The following is a 19,820-nucleotide window of genomic DNA, read 5'->3' on the forward strand; positions in this document are numbered from 1 at the left end:
TGAATTTTTAGCTTCCGCATTACCACATTGCTATTCCACTCACACTGTGTAAAGCCATTTCATAAGATGGGATTTTCGCCTCTGCTTTCCAGACATTCCTACTCACCGCTGAAGCTGCCCTGTATGTAGACCTTTTTTGATTAGGTTCTTTACAGTTGTCTGGCTCTAGCCTGTTTCCCTCCTTGGAGGTTTGGGGGCTGAGAAAATGTGCATCCACTCTCCTTTTAGTAGCCCTAATACAGTATCATTCCCTGGGAAATTCAGGGGTGACCCATATTTAACACAACCCTTAGACTGTCTCTCAATGATCAGGCATCTCAAGCAAGTTGTGAATGTGGTTGAGTCCTGTTAACTTGGAGTTGAAATTTTGGAAAAATACCTGAAGAGCTCATATTTTGTGTCACTTCCTAAAAGAGATGTCCTTGCACTTTAGATATCATCTTTATAGGCACTAAAGCAGATACTTTGTTTTGAAAATGTCACCAGCCTGTGTTCTTGTCCCATCCAAGGACCACTATACTTTCACCAAAAACATTCAGGAAAATAAGCCGAGGGTCTGCCAGGAACATCATAGACAGCATCTCTAAAATATTCTGTGTTGAAATCTTGAGGTTCAGTGTGAAAAAAAAATGGCAGGAGGACATCTTTCTTTAGTCAAATATGTTAAGAAAACTCATTATGTTCTATTATCCCCCTTGGAGTCTCTCAGTACATACTGGTATATTGAGGGTTCTGCGAAGTCTAGCGGTGCAAACAAAACCAGGAACTAAAACCTATTCAACTTTGTTTAAGCCAGCTTACTCTAAAATGATTTGACTTTTTTTAAAAAGAACACCTAATATTACCTCACAGGCCCTGTTTTTGGAAACGCTATTGTAAACGCCATTGTAGCACTGATGGATTGGGGAGGTATATTTGATTCCCTGTACGAAAGTCTTTGTAAGACCTGCAGGTGCAAAGTGCTGTTCCACCCTTCATTGCTGTCACTCCCTCCCCAGGAGGGCCCTTGCAGGCCCTCACATTTGCTTTTCTCTGACTGCAGTGATTTTGCAGAGTACCTCCCATATGAACTGAGAATAATATAACTCCAGAAGAGAGGGACCTCAGAACCCCACCCCACCCCTGCTGTGAGATTCGGTGGGGGGGTTCAGGCAGAATTTCAAACGGAGGCCCTCTACTTCCCCCTCAAGTAGGTTTGCCAAGCATCCTGTATATAAAAGCAAACAAACAAAACAGGTCCTGTATTTCTTTGTCTTGTGTTATTTTCTCCTCAGGGGACTCAAGGAGGTGAGGTCCTTGGTCTGAAGGAGGTGATCCCACTTTGGCAGAGGGAGGAATTCCATACTCTGCTAGGAGTCAAGGTAAGGAATCAGAATGACGGGTGAGGAAACCAGCCCAGGAGAGGGGTCTTGCTGTCAACTCTAGGAGGACCCACACAAGGATGGTCATATGAGATGTCCCCTGAGTTGCTCATAAGGGTCTCAAAGAGGTGAAGGCCTTGATGTGAAGGGAGATGGCCTCAGGCAAGCAGAGTGAGTGTGCAAGGAGCTACCAAGAGTCATGGTGAGGGCTCTGAGTGAGGCCTGGAATGGCAGACTGCCCTTAAAGTTACTTTGAGATGGTGGGGAAACCAGAGAGAAATCACCCGGGGCAGAGATGGAACATGTCCTGTGCTCTTGTCCCCGTGCAGGTGAATGCAATGTACAAATTAGATGTTTTAATTGCCTTGTCTCCAGGGAGTTTCCGAGAAATAAAGGTGATTCTCCCTTGAGGCGAGATGTTAAGAAGACACTAGGCACTCTTTGTACCTGGCTGGGGTGATCAGAACCCACTCCATCGAAAGGGCATTCAGGTTAAGTTACCATGTGTATTTTGGCAAATTCTAGGTTTTTTAGTGCAGGTAAAATTAATGAAAACAAGGGTGGTTTGGATGGAAAGACCCCTAGGAGGGCAGGAAGTTATTGATCCTTGACAGAAATTTTAGGAGATTTGTGTTACATCTAACTGGGGAACTGTACCTTATACCCTATTGAATGATTTATCATGTAATAGGAAAATATTACTTAGTTTTCCTTGCTAATCAGCATTTCGGCTGATTGGATTTTCTTTGTTCTAGAATGCTACATATTTGCTGACAGCTGCTGGATTAAAAAAAAAAAATCCTGGCAGGGTGGGTGATATAATCGTGGTTCAAATTAATCATACCAATAAATGCCATGTTGAATTGCCAATAGGCCAGGTATTGTGCCAGGCACTTAACACATATTAACTACAGTCCACCATCCTATAAGACAGAGCTCATCAAACCCACTTCACAGATGCAGAGCCTGATGCTCACAAAGTTTAGTAATGTGTCTGAATTCGCACAGCTGTTAAGGGACAGGGTTGAAACTAGACCCCTAGTCTGGACTAGTCTAGAGCCCACAACTGTCACAGTCCTAGCCTGAGGCCCACCTTATGTCTCTTATTCAATTTCCCCCTTTCTTCTGAAAAATGTATCTCAGGCAATTAAAATAAGGACTCTATGCTCATACTACTGGGTTGGAATACATTCCTAGAGCAGTATGAATACCAAAATAAATGAGAGGCATGAAAAAAGAATACAAGGTGATAATATGATCATCTACACATGAAATATCAGATAACCTTGAAAGATGAGGAGCTCACAAAGTCCTCTTGGACAGCCCTTCCCCATACAGTATAAATCTATCAGAAGAGAATTTACATGAGACTAAGTCTGGCTGATGAAGAGAAGGAAAATAGCAGCACATTTCCCCCCTAACAGCCCCTCACCTTCCTGGGATTCCTGCCTTGTACTTTAGCTTCCCCATCTCACATCACTCCAAGGACAGGGACTGAGGTTTGCAGAGGGGAAACTGCTCAGGTTTTGGCAAGGATGTGGCGTTTCCCAGAAAGCCTTTAATCCAAGAGACAGGAGCCAAGATGAAAAGCCCAATATTAGAGGCCTTGGGTGACCAATATCCCAGAATACAGGGGATCACACATAGGCTTCTACGTGCTTTCATACTTAGACAAAGACAGACAGAGCTCAGACTGACCTCAGACAGAGCTCTCAGGCTGAGCATGCCCTCACTTATTCTTCAGGCCTCTCGAGCACTTAAGAGCTTCGGCCAAACAAGGACAATCTTAGGTCAGTAGAAGAAGGAGTCCCAGCCTCTGATACATATGAAGGACCCCAAATGAGGAATGATGGAAGGACCCTGCCAGAACAATGGGGTTCCACAGAGTCCGGTTTGGGTCCTCTACGTAGGAGAACAGACATACTATCCTGGATGTGGCTCATTCTGAGTTCCAATTCGGTCCCCAGAAGATGTGTACTTTGATTTGATGGGGGCAGCCTCAGGTCAGCAGACACTGGAGTCCCAAGACTGGTCAGATGTCAGGGTGAGAACTCTGAATAAGAATGAGGGAATCAGGGCACCTAGGTGGCTCAGTTGGTTAAGCGACTGCCTTCGGCTCAGGTCATGATCCTGGAGTCCCGGGATCGAGTCCCGCATCGGGCTCCCTGCTTGGCAGGGAGTCTGCTTCTCCCTCTGACCTTCCCCCCTCTCATGTGCTCTCTCTCTCTCTCATTCTCTCTCTCAAATAAATAAATAAAAATCTTTATAAAAAAAAAAAAGAGTGAGGGAATCACTCACCCCAGAACAGAGGATCCACACAACACCCCCCCCCCGATGCTTTTGGCCCTGGGATGCCCAGGACAGAGTTGTGAGGTGGAAGAACCCCCTCAGTCTCCCAGTAGTGTCTCACATAGGTGGGGTCAGCCCTAGATGTGCAAAGAGAGAAAACCCAAGCCTTAGCAAGAGTCATAATAAGAACCCTGACAATTCAATAGGGATCATCCTACCAGCACAGGGAGTCAAACAGAGCCCCATCCTATTCTGAGCCCTGGAGGCCCCAGAAGAGCTATAACTGATTCCACCTGTGCAATCTCAGGGAGGAAAAGCCCTTGGTCCGAAGAGGGCAGCCCCAGTTCTGCCAAGGGTGGAGGCTCGGCCTTAATTGAAGATGAGGACTCTGAGTGCTGATGAGGCTACAACTCCTTTAAAAAAAAAAAAAAGCCTTCCAGGGGGCACCTGGGTGGCTCAGTCTGTTGAGCCTAGGACTCTTGGTTTCAGCTCAGGTCATGATCTCAGGATAATGAGATCCAGCCCTGCATGGGGCTGTGCCCTGGGAACGGAGCCTGCTTAAGATGCTCCCTCTCCCTCTCCCCACTTCGTACCCACCTCTCTCTCTTAAAAACAAAACAAAACAAAACAAAACGCCTCCCAGAGCCCTGTTCCTGCTTTCAGGCTTGTGCGGCTCAGGAAGGAGTACCCCCGAGCGACAGGACCAGAGATTCCCCTCTAGGGACTCAGGAGGGTGGGGGCCCTGGGGGCTGGCAGCCCTGGGCCGGCAGGGGGAGGAGCCGCAAGCGCCGGGGTCCCACAGAGCCCCGCCCACCCCTGCGTTCAGCCCCCGGAGACCCCGGTGCCGCCCCCGGATGCGGATCCCCCGACTTCCGTTCTGGGCGGAAGCTCGACCCTTGGGCGCGGCGGTGCTTTGGACGGCGGACGGTGTCCCAGGACCGGTCTGAAGTCAAGGTGAGGACCCTGGGGGGGACTGAAGAGATTATTCCGCCCCCCATAACAAAGTTGGCCTCCCAAACCTGCCCCTTCGGTCGGGCTCTGGAAGGTCCCAGCGGACTGGCTGGCCGAATTTGGCCTAGAAAATCTCACGGAGAAGGCCTTGGTATGGGAGTAGTCCCGATTGTACACGTGGAGGAGAGCTAGGTCCTAACTGGATTCACAGTGAGGGCTCCGAGGGCTATGAGCAGACCTTTACCCAACAGAGGGGGCCACACTGGCAAGCCCCCCTGTACTCTGCTCTCGGAGGCTCCAGGAAGGGTAGACACACGTTGAGAGAGCTGCTTTTCCCTCTAGCAACTAAGGGAATTGAGGGCTCTACCTCTCAACTCCCAAACTCAGCAAGGGAGGCCCCGGGCAGAGCTGGCAGGCTGAGGTGCCCCCTCATTTTCTCTGGAGGTGATCTCAGGAAGGGGAGGGCCTTGGTCTAATGGAGCAAGCTCCTTTCAGCAAAATGGACCCAGTTCCTAACAGGAGTTGAGGCTGTGATACCCAGTGAGAATGGAGGACACCTCCCAGAAAGAAGGGGGCCACATAAAGCCCTATCCCTGTTCTCACGCCTGGGAAACTTGGGCATGGTGACATGATGCCTTATACTCACTTCTTCCTAGGGCATCTCAGGGAGGTGAGGGGCCAGGTCAAAGTGGGCAGCCTCAAGCCAGCAGAGGGAGGATTTGAGATTATGCCAGGTGTCAGAGTGAAAACCTTGAGAACTGTTCACATGTCCCATGCCACATCAGTGGGGCCCCAAAGAATCCTGCCTATTATCAGCTCTGGGAGACCTCAAGGATAGGTGTCAGGCGGAAGTGTTCATCAGTCACCACCCCACGGTAGCAGGCCAGTGCGGGTCTTGGTCTGAGGGGAGCGGTTCTAGGTCAGCAGAGGAAGAAATCTTAGACCCTGTCGTGAGTCAGATTTAGACCTTGAGTTGGGATCCTGTGGGGGACCACCTACCATAGGACATCAACCTGCCTGCAATAGCTTTTACCGTGTTTGGTCTGATAAGGTTGTCTTCACTTCTTCCTGTTGGGACTCAGGGAGGTTCGCTCTTACTATGAGGACATAGGCATCAGTTCAAGAAAAAGTGGAGCTTCTCTACCAGGAGCAAATTTGAGGAAGCTGAGTAAGGAATCAAGGGGTCCTCCAATCCTGAATAGAGGGGACATCAAAACATCCATCTTAACCCTTTGATTTCAGCCCTTGAAATCACAGGGAAGGGCTGTCAGGTTGAGCATCCCCCTCACTTCTTTATATTAGGTCTAAAGGCAGTGATATTCTTAGTCTGAAGGTGTAGCCACCAGTCAACAAAGGGGAGTGGTGCCAAGCCTTTCAAGGAGCCAAGATGAGGACCTTAAAGGAAGGCTGAGGATCCCAGTGAATTCAGGACATACAGGACCTTACTGAGCTCTCAGACTGGGTATTCCCTAGCAGGGAGGTAGGTTGAGGCATCCCTTCAGTTCCTTCTCCTGGGTCCCAGGGAGCTTTGAGGTGTCACCTTCAAAGCAGCAGAGGGGAGGGTGCCCCAGCTTTGCCAAGAATTGACATGATTATACTAAAGATAAACGGAGAGGACCCAACATGCCAGAAGACAGGGGGCCTCACTGCAGACACCTGCTCTCACCTGAGTAAACCCAAGGCAGGGCTAGCAGGATGCAAATACGACACACTTTAAGGGTTCCGTGGTTCCTCTCTGGGATTCGTAGGGGATAGGCTGACCAAGAGAACAGGATCCTTTGTGGGGTCCTAGAACAGTACCCTCAAGGATCCTGCAGAGGTGGCCTTTGATAAAACCAAAGTGGAATCTACTTGTTGAAGGTGATAAAACCATCTTACTCTCCCTCCTGCAGGGGCCCAAATCACCTGTCCACTGGCTCACACCCTTACCTGCCATCCCTGATCACAGCCATTATGCCTCGTGGTCAGAAGAGTAAGCTCCGTGCTCGTGAGAAACGCCGCCATAACAGAGGTGAGACCCAAGGTCTTACGAGTGCTCAGGCCACCACAGCAGAGGGGGAAGAGACCACTCCTTCCTCCTCTCCTGTTTTTGGGGATGCTCCCTCAGGTTCCCCTGTTCCTGGCACTTCCCAGGAGCCCCAGGAAGGTGTGGCCACCACCAGTGCTGCTGCAGGTGTTTCACGCCCGAGAGCTAATGCAGGTGCCAAGAGCCAGGTTGAGGAAAATAAAAATTCCTCTCAGGCCTCAACTTCCCCTGAGATTGCTCGCAAAGATCCTCTAACCAGGAAGGTGGGGATGTTGGTGCAGTTCCTGCTGGAAAAGCATACAATGAGGGAACCCATTAAAAAGGCAGACATGTTGAAGATGGTCAACAAAAGGCACAGGGAGCACTTCCCCGAGATCCTCAGGAGAGCCTCCGAGCACATGGAGCTGGTCTTTGGCCTAGAATTAAAGGAAGTCAAGCCAGGCGGTCACTCCTATGCCCTCGTCAGCAGCCTAGACCTCACCAGTGACGGCAGTGTGAGCAGCATCTCGGGCTTTCCTAAGAATGGGCTTCTCATGCCTCTTCTGAGTGTGATCTTCTTGAATGGCAACCGCGCCTCTGAGGAAGATATCTGGGGATTCCTGAATATTTTGGGCATCTACGATGGAAGGAGGCATTTAGTCTTTGGGGAGCCCAGGAAGCTCATCACCCAAGATTTGGTGCAGGAAAAGTACCTGGAGTACCGCCAGGTGGCCAACAGTGATCCTCCACGCTACGAGTTCCTGTGGGGCCCGAGGGCCCATGCTGAGACCAGCAAGATGAAAGTCCTAGAGTTTTTGGCCAAGGTTCATGATACCGTCCCCAGTGCCTTCCCATTCCATTATGAAGAGGCTCTGCGAGATGAGGAAGAGCGAGCCCGAGCCCAAGCCGCAGCCCAGGCTGCCTCTGTTACCAAGGCCGGTGCACGTTCCCGGGCCAAGTCCAGCCGCTCCTCTCGTCCCTAGACAGGGCTGAGGCAGAGTCTTCGCTTTGTTGTTGAGGAGGGCTGCCAGCGTTGAAGTAGTGAGAGGCTAAAGTGGGGTTGGTGAGGCCATAATATTTATCTTCTTTGTTTTCCTGTTATACATTGGTAGCTTACAAATATAGTTCCTTTCAATAGAATGTTTATTTAGATTCAGAATCCAAGTTTATAAATGACATGGATCACACATTGCTGTCAGATTTAAGAGTAAGAGTAGTTTTGGTGTTGTGTAATAAAGCCTGAAAATCCTTGCATCTTCTTTGGGTTCCAGAACAACATAATATGGCTTTGGAATAGGGACTTTTCTTGGAAATATGAAAGAACTAGCAAAAATATAACTGTGGTTTTAAAATGGAAACGAAGTAAAATGTAGTTAAATATTGGTTTGTTCTATTCATTTTTGTCTTTCTCTCTCTAAAATTCAAGGATATATACCTGAATGTCCTTAACTTATTCAAGAATGCAGATAAAATTAAATAGTAATAAGTTACGGGGCGCCTGGGTGGCTCAGTCGTTAAGCGTCTGCCTTCGGCTCAGGTCATGATCCCACGGTCCTGGGATCGAGCCCCGCATCGGGCTCCCTGCTCGGCGGGAAGCCTGCTTCTCTCTCTCCCACTCCCCCTGCTTGTGTTCCCTGTCTCGCTGTCTCTCTGTCAAATAAATAAATAAAATCTTTAAAAAAAATAGTAGTAAGTTACATTCCTTGCTCTGTGCCCCGTTTATTCTTATCATTAATTGAGCATCTGGTCTTTAGAAGGTTGTATGTTAGTAGTGATGATGCTAAGGATAAGACCCTGCACGTAGATTTTTAGAGTGTAAGAGCAGTTATATAAGGACGATGGTGTGATGAACTCCAACATGTAAGACAAGTTTGAAAAAAAGCAATGAGGAAGGGGGGCAAGTGAGAGCAGTGATGTATACATTCTCTGAAGCAGGACCCTTGGGGGTCTTCTCAGTGGCATAGCTGCCATTTAGGAAGACAGCACTGCAGTCTCGGACATCTCCTGGACAAAAAAAAAATTCTCAGAGATGAGGGTAGTTCCTTCTGGTGTGAAAAAAAGCATAATAACTACCATTTCTTAAAGACCCAATATTTGTCTGTCACTGTGCCAGGTGCTTCACATACATTACATATGTTCCAGCAGTCCTACAGGACAGGGCTTCTCTAACCCACTTGGCAAATGAAGAACTTGAAATAGTCTCAAGTTCACATAGCTGGTGAAGTGACAGAACCAGGGGTAGAGTCTGGTCTGGTTCCTCTGGAACCCATGCTGTTCCGCTCCTCGCAGCCTGAGGCCAACCTCGTGTCTCTTAATTACTTTCTCTTCTCACTATTCCATGATGGCTCTCAGGCAATGAAAGAAGGACCCTGTGGCCGAAGTACTAAAAGCAGGCCTAAAGAAGCAAGGTGCAAATGAAAATCAAGGACAAGTTGGGGATTGTCCATGGGTTCATTTTCCTAGGATCCTCCTGCCCCTCGCCCCAGGGTCCCTTGAGAGCTGGCGCTGCCCTGGTCCCAGCACTTGTGTGCAGTCCTGGCACTTTCCTGCATGACAGCTCCCTCCCCTGGGACTTTCCCAGTGGCCCTCATGACCAAACTGGGACCTGGCCCATTGGCCAGCTGTCCTGTGTGTCCTCCTCTGGAGGCTGCCCCTGCGCCTGGTGGCACAGAGAGCCACTATCCCCCGCCCTCCCCTGACTTAGAGCATTGCAATTCCTTGCAGCTCCCATCCCTCCCCCTGGCCCCCCTTTGACAGCAATTGCCCTTCTGTGTAATTCTGACAGTGAGGTTTAGACACCTCCTCACCTCCCCTAGGTGCCTCCATCACATTCTCAAAGTGTGTGTGTGTGTGTGTGTGTTTTGCCAAATCAGCTATTATGTAAACTCTGATTTGGCATGGAATCTATAAGGCCTTTGTTTATAACTCTGAGGCTGGAGAGGCCTTTTTTGGGAAACAACCTGATATTTGCAGTAGGATTTTAATGGAGTATCTTACTTGAAAGTGGCCACTGAATCTACGCACTGATGAGTGAGCTTAACTAAGTGGTCAAGAACCAAAGCCTCCCTCCTAAGTGGTAGATGAGGAAGGACTGAGGAAATCACTGCATAAGCAAATGTCTACTGAGGCTGAATTTCTAAAAACCCATCTTGGAGTCCTTAACAGACATGCTGACTCTCAATAAAAAGGAAAAAGTATTCACCATTCTTCCAGTGAATCTTGTCTATATCTGTCCCAGGGAAATGCTGTTTTTACAGAGTGTGTTTAATGGTACCTCTTCAGGTATTCAGGCGAGCTCAGTCACGTGGTGGGTAGCTATGATTTTGACCACGCGCCAAAAGGTAGGAGAAAATCCTCAGCCTACTGAGATTCTGCAGGTTATTGCAAATGGCCATGCAGAAAGGTGCTATTGAGGGACAAGGGGTGAGCTCTCCCTGCTAAGAATTACAGGGTCCTTTTGAAAATTAGATATAATCCTATATTTGAAAACTCTGTTACATTGTATGCAGTAGGAAAATTATTGATGAATTTCAGGGTAAATTTGGCCTTCTCAGAAACTCCTCCAAGAAGGGAACAGGTCGTTGTTAACCACCAATTGCGGGAGTTGCTCTTGATGGAGCACCTACAATGTGGGAGCAATTCCATCCCCAGTCCACTTATAGTTAGGAAGGGTCATATGACTAACCGCTACCACCGATACATGAGTAGAGGCATGTTTGTCACCTCCAGGCCAAGGCACATGACAGTCAGTGTGCTACTTCCGTGCTCTCTCTTCCATTCAGCAGCAAACATGGGGAGCCCATGTGAGATGATGGAGACAGCCTGGATCTCTGGGTCACCTGACAGCAGTGAGTTTCTGCCAAACCCCATCAGGTTTTATGTACATAAGAAAGTTCTTATTGTGTTAAGCCACTCAAATTTCAGGTTTTCTCTGTTGCATCAGTAACTTTATCTGAGGAATACACACCTGCTTATTTCTGTTGTTGGGCTCATTTAAACATTTGTCATTAGACAAAGCTTTGCATTAGACAAAGCTAATAGTAGTGTAATTCTTGTTACACAAAGTTCGAACACAGGTCAATCACAGTCCCCCCCTCCGCCCTTAGAAATTTCCTCCAAATTTCAACCCCATTTTCAAAAGTAACCACAATGAACAGTCTGGTGTGTGTCATTTTAAAGGTGATTTGAAGCTTTTTCATACATAGATGTACTGTAAAAATATAGATTTAGGCATACATAGCCAACAATGTGCATATTGTTCTGTAACTTGCTCTTATAACTCAATGAAGTAAATACAGGATCTTTCCATGACAGCTCATATAAGACCTGCCTCACTTTCTAAAAGTGCTACATCACCATTAAAAAAAGTTCTGGCCATCCCTGTCTCTGGTCCTGGCAAGCCACAGCGAGAAGCAGAGTTACCTTAGCCAGCCTGTAGATCCATGGGAACGAATGGCTGTTGGGTTAAGATGCTGAGTTTTGTGGCTGTCCGACAGGTACAAGAAGTTTACCAATAGGTACCTGAACGGTTAGTGGTTACAAGCCATTTATATTTGAATTTATCTTCTTTGTTTTCTATAGGTAGCATGTATTATTCTTAAAAATATTTTAAAAGGTTAAGAAAAACTTCAAAAAGCACGAGAAATTCCAATTGTAGATGTTAGGGAAACCTTTAAAATGGGAAAAATATGGAAGAAGGACTGGAGCACATTGGAAATGCTACATACTCAGAGCCTCGTTTTCATGCATATTTTATATTTTAAGTGATTTTTAAACTTAATTTTTCCAAGCTGAAACATTTTATAATTATTAGCCTCATAAGTTGTTTCATTTTTATTTATACAAATATTCGGAATCTATGATTAGATGTGTGCATTTGGGTCAGTTGGACTTCCATTATTATGCATCAATGCACTTTTGGAATTTGACCTTCTCCTTTTTCTTTTTTTTTTTTTTAAGATTTTATTTATTCATTTGAGAGAGAATGAGATAGAGAGAGCATGAGAGGGGGAGGGTCAGAGGGAGAAGCAGACTCCCTGCCGAGCAGGGAGCCCGATGCGGGACTCGATCCTGGGACTCCAGGATCATGACCTGAGCCGAAGGCAGTCGCTTAACCAACTGAGCCACCCAGGCGCCCCGACCTTCTCCTTTTTCAAATAAAATGCATATATACCTGGCACAGCTTCCTACTTGACTACTCTTGTGCCTTACGTAAAATGACATTTAGTTTGCTTCTCCTTGGTTAGAATCAATAATGTAAGTCGTATTTATGTCCTGAAATAATATGTATTTCTTGTCTAGCCACATTGTAGGTTAAATAGGCTGTAGGATCTGGCCTGGGAAACTAATCACCCTTTGTTATTTCTTTGCAGTCAGGAAAGGGCAGCCAGAATTCTAAACAATCAACTTTAGAACTAAATATATAGGATAAAAGTTGTTTAGAAATTGAGATGTCTTGCACTAAGGGGAAAATATTAATACTGCCCTTCTTGCAAAACAAATGGTTAACTCAGGCAAAGACAACTCAATCAGCATTTGTATCATCATCTCAAGATTTCGAGTCAAACTACGAGTATAATATATTGTAATGTGTATATGTGTTGTGATGTCAGTTTCCAGTTCAAGTTAACTCTACTGGCTTTATTAATCTGACAAACACATTTGTTAGCTAAACCCCAAAGACACTGCAGAATCTCTGTCAGACTGTTATAACTGAAACCCCCTAAAGTGTTTGGACTTACTGGCTTTAAATAATTCCACATCTGGAAATCTGTAGAAAGTTCTCTTTTCTGGGACTCTGGAACAGTGTGGATGACGCTGTTGTGACTCTTCTCTCCTCTGCCACGTGTGCTACTAGTAGCCTTGGCTTTTGTATTAGTCATGATAGGCTAGGCTATGTTAGAGGGTCTAATTAATCCTGAAATCTCAGTGGGATACAACAGAGGTATATTTCTCGAGGACGCTACATGTTCAGTGGGTATGGGGGAGGGAAGCATATTAGGGGTTGTTCTGGGGCTTGCCTACTCACTGAAGCAGGGGAGAGTGGCCAGAAAGTCTCTAAGGGGCTTTTCTCTGATTCCGGCAAACCTATTACTTCCTTTCCTATTCCATTGGCTAAAACTAGTCATATGTCCTTGATTAGCCTCAGGGGCGTCTGAAAACTGGAGCTTTCCATGTGCCTAAGGAGAAATAAGGAACTGGATTTGGTGAGCATAGCATGATCTCCACTAGAGCTTTCAAGACACTACCCTGTCCTGGTTCTTCTTCTCCCTCTCAGACTTTTTTTCTTCCATCTCCTCAATGGACTTCTCCACATCACTTACACATTGGTGTTCCTCAAGTTACCATTTCCAGTCCACTATTTTTTCTCTCCACAACTATCCCCAGGTAATTTCATTTACTCTGGCAATTATAACTACCAGCTATATGATGCTAACTTCCATATCTATTATCCCAAGCTCTGACCTACCCACAAAGCCTTAAACACAGATCTAACTATGATTAGTTCATAGATATCTCGAATTCAGTGTGGCAAAATATAAACTCATTATTTTCTCCCAAAACTCCTTCCTCCTCCTCCTGTATTCTTTATCCTAGGCAGTGGCAGCACCAGATTTCCAAGCCTAGATTCCTCCCTATCATTCCTATCCCTTAATTGTATATGCCAACTTGGCTAGACTGTCGTGTCCAGTTGTTTGGTCAAACATCAATCTGGATGTCACTGTGAAGATACTTTTTAGATAGATATGACTAATATTTAAATCCACAGGCTTTGAGTGAAGCAGATTACCATCTGTAGTGTGGGTGGGCCTCATCCAATCAGTTGAGGGCCCCAAGGACAAAGACTGGTTTCCCAAATGAATTCAGCATCGAAACTAGAACACCTAGGCATCGTTCCTTTTCCTCATCACCCTCCCAAACTATAACCAAGAATCAAGCCCTGTTGATTCTATTAGATATTAGTTACAACCTTCCAAATTCTCTTCAGTGTCACTAAACTTCCTCACCCTCATCCATCTTTGATTTCTTCATTTGTCTTCTAACTACTGATCTCCCTGCATCTGCTTTTATGCATCCTTTCCAGTTCTTTCTTCCTCAAGCTTTATGACCTGCATTACAGCACCACTTTTATGATGCAATTTTGAGCTTCGTTTGCATGAATTTTCAATGGTGGTTTGGATGGTCCTTGAGGTATTTTCCAATTACCCCATTCTTATTTTGTGTCCTAGCACTCCATGCTGTTGAGGATACTATAGGAATCTTCAGAATTCCAGAAATCTGCTTAGAGAATCCTGAAATCCGGGAGTAGATGGAAGGTCTGAAGGATTTGGTTAGAAAAGGAAAGAAAGCATCAGCGTTGTTTCTTGATCTTACACAGCCAGGTGGCAGTGTTGCTTCTTGGAAGATAGTCACTGGAGGTTTGTAGCTTTGGAAGTGGGTTTGGGGCTTGACCCTGGGCATTTATTTTATTCTGGTGAATCCAATCTACCTGCAACCTATTTCTCCCCAGTCATGTCACTGGAGCAGCAACACAAGCTTGATTCCTTACTTTTTTCAATTACCTTTTTTTTTTTTTTTTTAAACACACCTCTGATTCCCTGGATGAAAGAGATTTGCCTGAAAGAAAGATGAGATGAGGAAGAATTAAAATCCAGTTCCCGGTTGTCCTTCCTACAGAAAGACTCATTATCAGGGAAGCAATTGTAGTACCATTGCAACAGACTTGTGAAAACTGATTTGAAACTTACAGCAAAAAACCATGTAAAGCCCTTCAGTCCAATCCATGTGGCTGCAGGGTAATTAGTGAAATCCAGATTAATAAGAAACTTGCTAGGCAGCAGGGTGATTTGACTAACAGCCTGGAAAGGTACAAAATAACTGGGTAATGAAGTGGATCTGACTATAATGTGCAAGATTGCTCCTGGGATTGTACAGAAATCCATTATTCAGACAGATGCTGTATCTTGTGGACAAGAGATCTTCAAAACTGGAAATACTGTATCTTTCCCATCTGACTCTGCTTCATGCCCCCATGGACCAAGGATTGAAGGGCAAATTGAGAGAGGGAAATATTTTAGTAAATTCTTTCCAGGTCTAATCTGATATTTCATCCAAGGTGGAGGATGTGTTCTGTGCTACTCTAGGGCTTTGTCACACATCATTGGATCTGACTCTCATAAAAAAGAAACCCTGTTTCAAGGAGGAATAATAGTTACCACTCTCATTTTTTCATCGGCAATTAACTTGAAGTTCTAAGATGTGAAATGCTAGATTTGAATGTGGCTACCAAAAGCACATAAAGATAAGTTTTCTTTCATTAGTGATGCCTCTGGGAGTTGCCAGGTACCCATAGCCAGGTTGCAGCTGAAAAATCCTCTGTGAGTTTTCTCAGACAGAGTGGAAAACTACATGCACACATTATTGGACAAATCATCAGCTTCACAGGTGACAAGAGTACATTTCTGTCCAGGTGAAGTTCTCAGAGATAAATAAGTGCAAACAGCATCCATTACTTATTAAGAATGAGAAGCTTCACTCTAACAAGAAAAATTAGCCTTAGGCATGAGGAAAATATGTGTCTGCCTATGTGGTAAGATTCAGGAAGCATCTCAATGGCTTCTTGCCCTACCCTGATACAATTCAAATAGATCTCTATCCCCATTCTTGCCATTCTCCCAGGTGGGACAGCAGATACAGGGCCAGAGGGAGATGGTACTGCCCTTAGAGCACAGTATGGGTATGCTAGACCAAATCAATGTGTGGGACATTTGGCAAAAGGAGAGGCAAAGAGACAGAAATCAAATTTTCAGGGTTTGAGACTCGAAACATAAACAGAGTCTAGTTCAACTTCCCTGTGAGGAATTAGCAAGTAGAAAACAACAAGGACAACAATAATAAATTTAGTTCCTTAGGAATTGCAAGGCTCTATGGTGGGTAATAGGAAGGAGAGAAATAAAGAAAACATTGTCCTAACCTCAGGGAGTTTCTAGTTTACCTTGAGAGATAACACGTGTGCATATAAAACCACACCTAACTGTCTAAGGCAGTATACCACACTTGTGAAAAGACTGATCTCAGAGTGAAGGGCTTGAGCCCGGTGATAAAAGAGAAGGCTTTCGGGCGCCTGGGTGGCTCAGTTGGTTGAGCGACTGCCTTCGGCTCAGGTCATGATCCTGGAGTCCCTAGATCGAGTCTCGCATCGGGCCCCCTGCTCGGCGGAGAGTCTGCTTCTCCCTCTGACCCTCCCCCCTCTCATGTGCGCTCTCTCTCTCTCATTCTGTCTCAAATAAATAAATAAAATCTTTAAAAAAAAAAAAAAGAGAGAAGGCTTTCTTCCTTTGTTTCCTTTATGTTTATCTTGTAAGATTTAGGAGCATGGGGGGGGGGAATTTTTTGTGGTTAGAATTTAATATTTCAGAAGGGGATAGATGAAAGGTGACAGGTGTTATTTATTTCTTAAAACCAAAACAAAGATAAAAAGATAATCTGACTCCCCTCTCTTTTCTCCATTCCTAGCTATAAACCACATCATTCAATCAGCAAGAATTAATTGAATGCCAGTCATGGGTGAGATGCCCTATATTTGTGTAGCATTTAAGAAATGGCAAAAACAGGGGTGCTTGGGTGGCTCAGTTGGTTGGGCGTCTGACTCTTGGTTTTGCCTCAGGTCATGATCTCAGGGTCCTGAGATGGAGCTCCACATTAGGCTCCGCACTCAGCAGGGAGTCTACTTATCCCTCTTCTTTCCTCCTCCTCTGCCCCTCCCCCCTCTAAAAATAAACTTTTTAAATCTTTTAAAAAAGAAATGATAAAAAAACACATGCATGTTTATATTTTCCATGCATCCTCATAATTTCTCTGCACAGATAAGTGGGGCAGAGATCACTCTGGCACTTTATGGTTGAGAGCCCTGAACACACTGCCAAAGTCAAAGACCCACTCAACCATAATGATATTCAGTGGATGGTTCTGCCATCAAAGGCTCTTGCTCCAGTAGGGGTGGAAACATAAGTCATAGACATGGCAAAAAGGTAAGCTATAGGGAGAGAGTAAAATTAAAAGTCACTTAGCTATGAATCAGAAGATTCTAATTTGTGTCCTGATGCTGATTACAAGTGAATCTAGAGAAGTTACTTGACTTCTTGGGACCCTATGTTTTTCATCCATAAAACTAGGCAATAGTTTGCTTCAAAGTGTTGCTCAGAAGTTCACATCAAATGTATGCAGACAGGCTTTAGAAAGAATAAAGTTCTATAAAGATATGTGGCATTAAAAGGGAAGAAAGAATGAAAAAGTATGAAGAGAAATGTTAGATGAAATGGTAACAATAGCAACAATAAACACGCATTAATTGCTTACTTTTTCCAAGAGCTGTGATTAGTAATATGTATATATCACTTTCTATATTTTACACTTTTCTAAGTAAATATATAAATGCATATATTTTATATATAATCTATATTTATGACATATAGTATAGAATTATATACAATTTTAGTTAATATCCACAAGAACTTTTCAAGTAGTAGTAGTAGTATTCCATTTTACAGATGGAGAAAACTGAGGTTTAAAGAGGTTTAATCAGGGGCGCCTGGGTGGCTTAGTCAGTTAGGCATCCAAGTCTTTATTTCAGCTTGGGTCATGATCTCAGGGTCGTGAGATCAAGCCCCATGTTGGGCTCCATGCTGGGCGTGAAGCCTGCTTAAGATGCTCTCTCTCCCTCTGCCCCTCCCCACTTCCTCTCTAAAAAAAATAAATAAAATAAAAATAAAGAGGTTTAATCAGTTGTCCAAGTTTACATACTTGTAAATAGCAGGGCCTGTATTCAAACTAAGACATTTTTACTTGCAAGTCTCTATGCTTTCTCATGCTTCCCTTTAAAACATACTATAATTATTAGATCCTATTTAATTCTATTTTTAATTTTCTGAGGAACCCCCTGTACTGTTTCCCGCAGTAGCCACACCAGTTTGCATTCCTATCAACAGTGCACCAGTCTTCCTTTCTCGCCACATCCTCACCAATACTTGTTTCTTGTTTTTGGTTTTAGCCATTCTGACAGGTGTGAGGTGATAACTCATTGTGGTTTTGATTTGCATTTCCCTGATAGTGAGTGATGTTGAGCATCTTTTCATGTGTCTGTTGGCCATCTGGATGTCTTCCTTGGAAAAATGTCTCTTCTGGTCCTGTGCCCATTTTTAATTGGATTATTTGTTTCCTTTGATGTTGGCCTCTATAAGTTATTTGTATATTTTGGATATTAACCCCTTATCTGATGTATCATTTGCAGAGATCTTCTCCCATTCAGTAGGTAGTCTTTTTATTCTGTTGATGGTTTCCTTCACTGTGGAAAAGCTTTTTAATTTGGTGTAGTCTCAGTAGTTTAATTTTGCTTTTGTTCCCCTTGTCTAAGAAGACATATCTAGAAAAATGTTTCTACAGCTAATGTCAAAGAAATTACCACCTATTTTTTCTTCTAGGATTTTTATGGTTTCAGGTCTCATATTTGGGTCTATAATCCATTTTGGGTTTATTTTTGTGTATGCTGTGAGAGAGTGGACCAATTCCATTCTTTGGCATGTAGCTCTCGTTTTCCCAACACCATTTATTGAAGAGATTGCCTTTTCCCCATTGTATATTCTTGTCTCATCTGTCATAGATGAACTAACAATATTAGTTATCGGTTTGTTTCTGGGCTCTGTATTCTCCTCTATTGATCTATGCATCTGTTTTTGTGCCATTACCATATTGTTTTGATTACTATAGCTTTGTTATTTATCTTGAAATCTGCAATTGTGATACCTCCAGCTTCATTTTATTTGTCTTTCTCACGATTACTTTGGCTGTTCAGTATACCGAAAACTAATACAATACTATATATATATATATAATTATCATAGCAGTTTGGGGGGAAACTAGAAGTCATAGGCAATCAGAAAGCCTACATTCCAATCCCAGTTCTATCAGGAAACTACTTATCTATTTCACTTACTTTGTTTAGTCACTTAGATGCTCTCTTTCCAGGTCAGTAAATTGAGAAGGTTGATCTAGATAATTTCTAGGGTCTCTTCTAGCTCTTGAGTGACTGACTTGTCTCATTTTGCCTGGGATTGTCCCAGTTTCAGCACTGAAAGCCCCATGTCCCAGGAAATCTCTCAGTCCTGGGGTTTCTGTTAACATTCTATGATTCCATGTTAGGGGAAAGCTCTGTGGAAGAGGTGAAGGTTGAGCTGAACCCTGCAGTGTTTAAATAGGCAGAGGGGCACCTGGGTGGCTCAGTCGGTTGAACGTCCAACTCTTGCTTTCAGCTCAGGTCATGATCCTGTGCATGATGGGATCAGATTCTGTGTTGGGAATCCGTGCTTGAAGGGGGGTCTGCTTGAGGATTCTCTCTCTCTCTGTCTCTCCCTCCCTCGCTCCCTCCACTTACTCTGTCTAAAATAGATGGATAAATCTTTTTTAAATAAATAAATAGGCAGAAAATAAAGAATTCTCATCAAAATAGATGGAGGACCAGCAACATGAAGAGATAATGATTAGCAAGCCACATAGACAAAAGGATGTAAGAGATGACATGGGAAACAAAGACAGCATAGAGGAAATTTAACATCAGAATTTAGATTCCACGTGAACCTCAATGCAGAGTCTTTATAGATCTATGGATTCTTTGTAAAAACGATGATAATAGCAAATATTTGCTAACTGCTTACTGTACACCAGGCCCTATGCTAAGCCCTTAACATGTATTATCACTTCTAATTCTCCCAATAGGCTTAACTAGCAGTACAATTAGTAACTCCATTTTAATGATTAAAGAAAAGTAAGGAATATAGAGTTTCAAGGAACTGCTGAAGGTGACAAAGCTAACATATAGCAGGGCTAGGATTTGAACCCTGTCTATTTCAGGCCAAGCCCTTAACACTGACACCGTACCCTCATTTAATACCTGTACTTTCTTATTATGTGTGCTCAAATAATACCTCACTCTTGACCATATTTAATTTTAAAAGGGGGACTTAATTTTTAGCAACTCATTATTCTTTGAGCCAACCACAATGCTATGGCTATTGATGGCAACATCAATTAAAGTTTTGAGTCGATATCTGAATTAGCAATCTCATGCAGGTGGATCTGCCCCTCTGGAAGGGTCACCACCAGCCACTTCCTACCATTTGCAAATAATAAAGCCCAGTTAAGCTCTCTCCAATTCTCCC

The 19,820-nt window shown here is 44.2% G+C and overlaps 1 protein-coding gene across 1 annotated transcript; it reads left to right on the forward strand.

The window, feature by feature from the left end:
- Positions 1 to 6,554: 6,554 nt before the first annotated feature.
- On the forward strand, positions 6,555 to 7,589 carry LOC123843513 (melanoma-associated antigen B1-like). The gene has a single exon (XM_064574808.1). It carries the CDS (start codon positions 6,555 to 6,557, stop codon positions 7,587 to 7,589), a length of 1,035 nt encoding a protein of 344 aa, XP_064430878.1.
- Positions 7,590 to 19,820: the final 12,231 nt, after the last annotated feature.

Source organism: Mirounga angustirostris, unplaced genomic scaffold, assembly GCF_029215605.1.
Source record: "Mirounga angustirostris isolate CCGP_5_RB_7025 unplaced genomic scaffold, mMirAng1.0.hap1 SCAF_11, whole genome shotgun sequence".
Classification (NCBI taxonomy): Eukaryota; Metazoa; Chordata; class Mammalia; order Carnivora; family Phocidae; genus Mirounga; species Mirounga angustirostris.

Coding starts and splice junctions, on each gene's coding strand:
- LOC123843513 (XM_064574808.1), top strand. CDS start 6,555: ATGCCTCGTGGTCAGAAGAGTAAGCTCCGTGCTCGTGAGAAACGCCGC.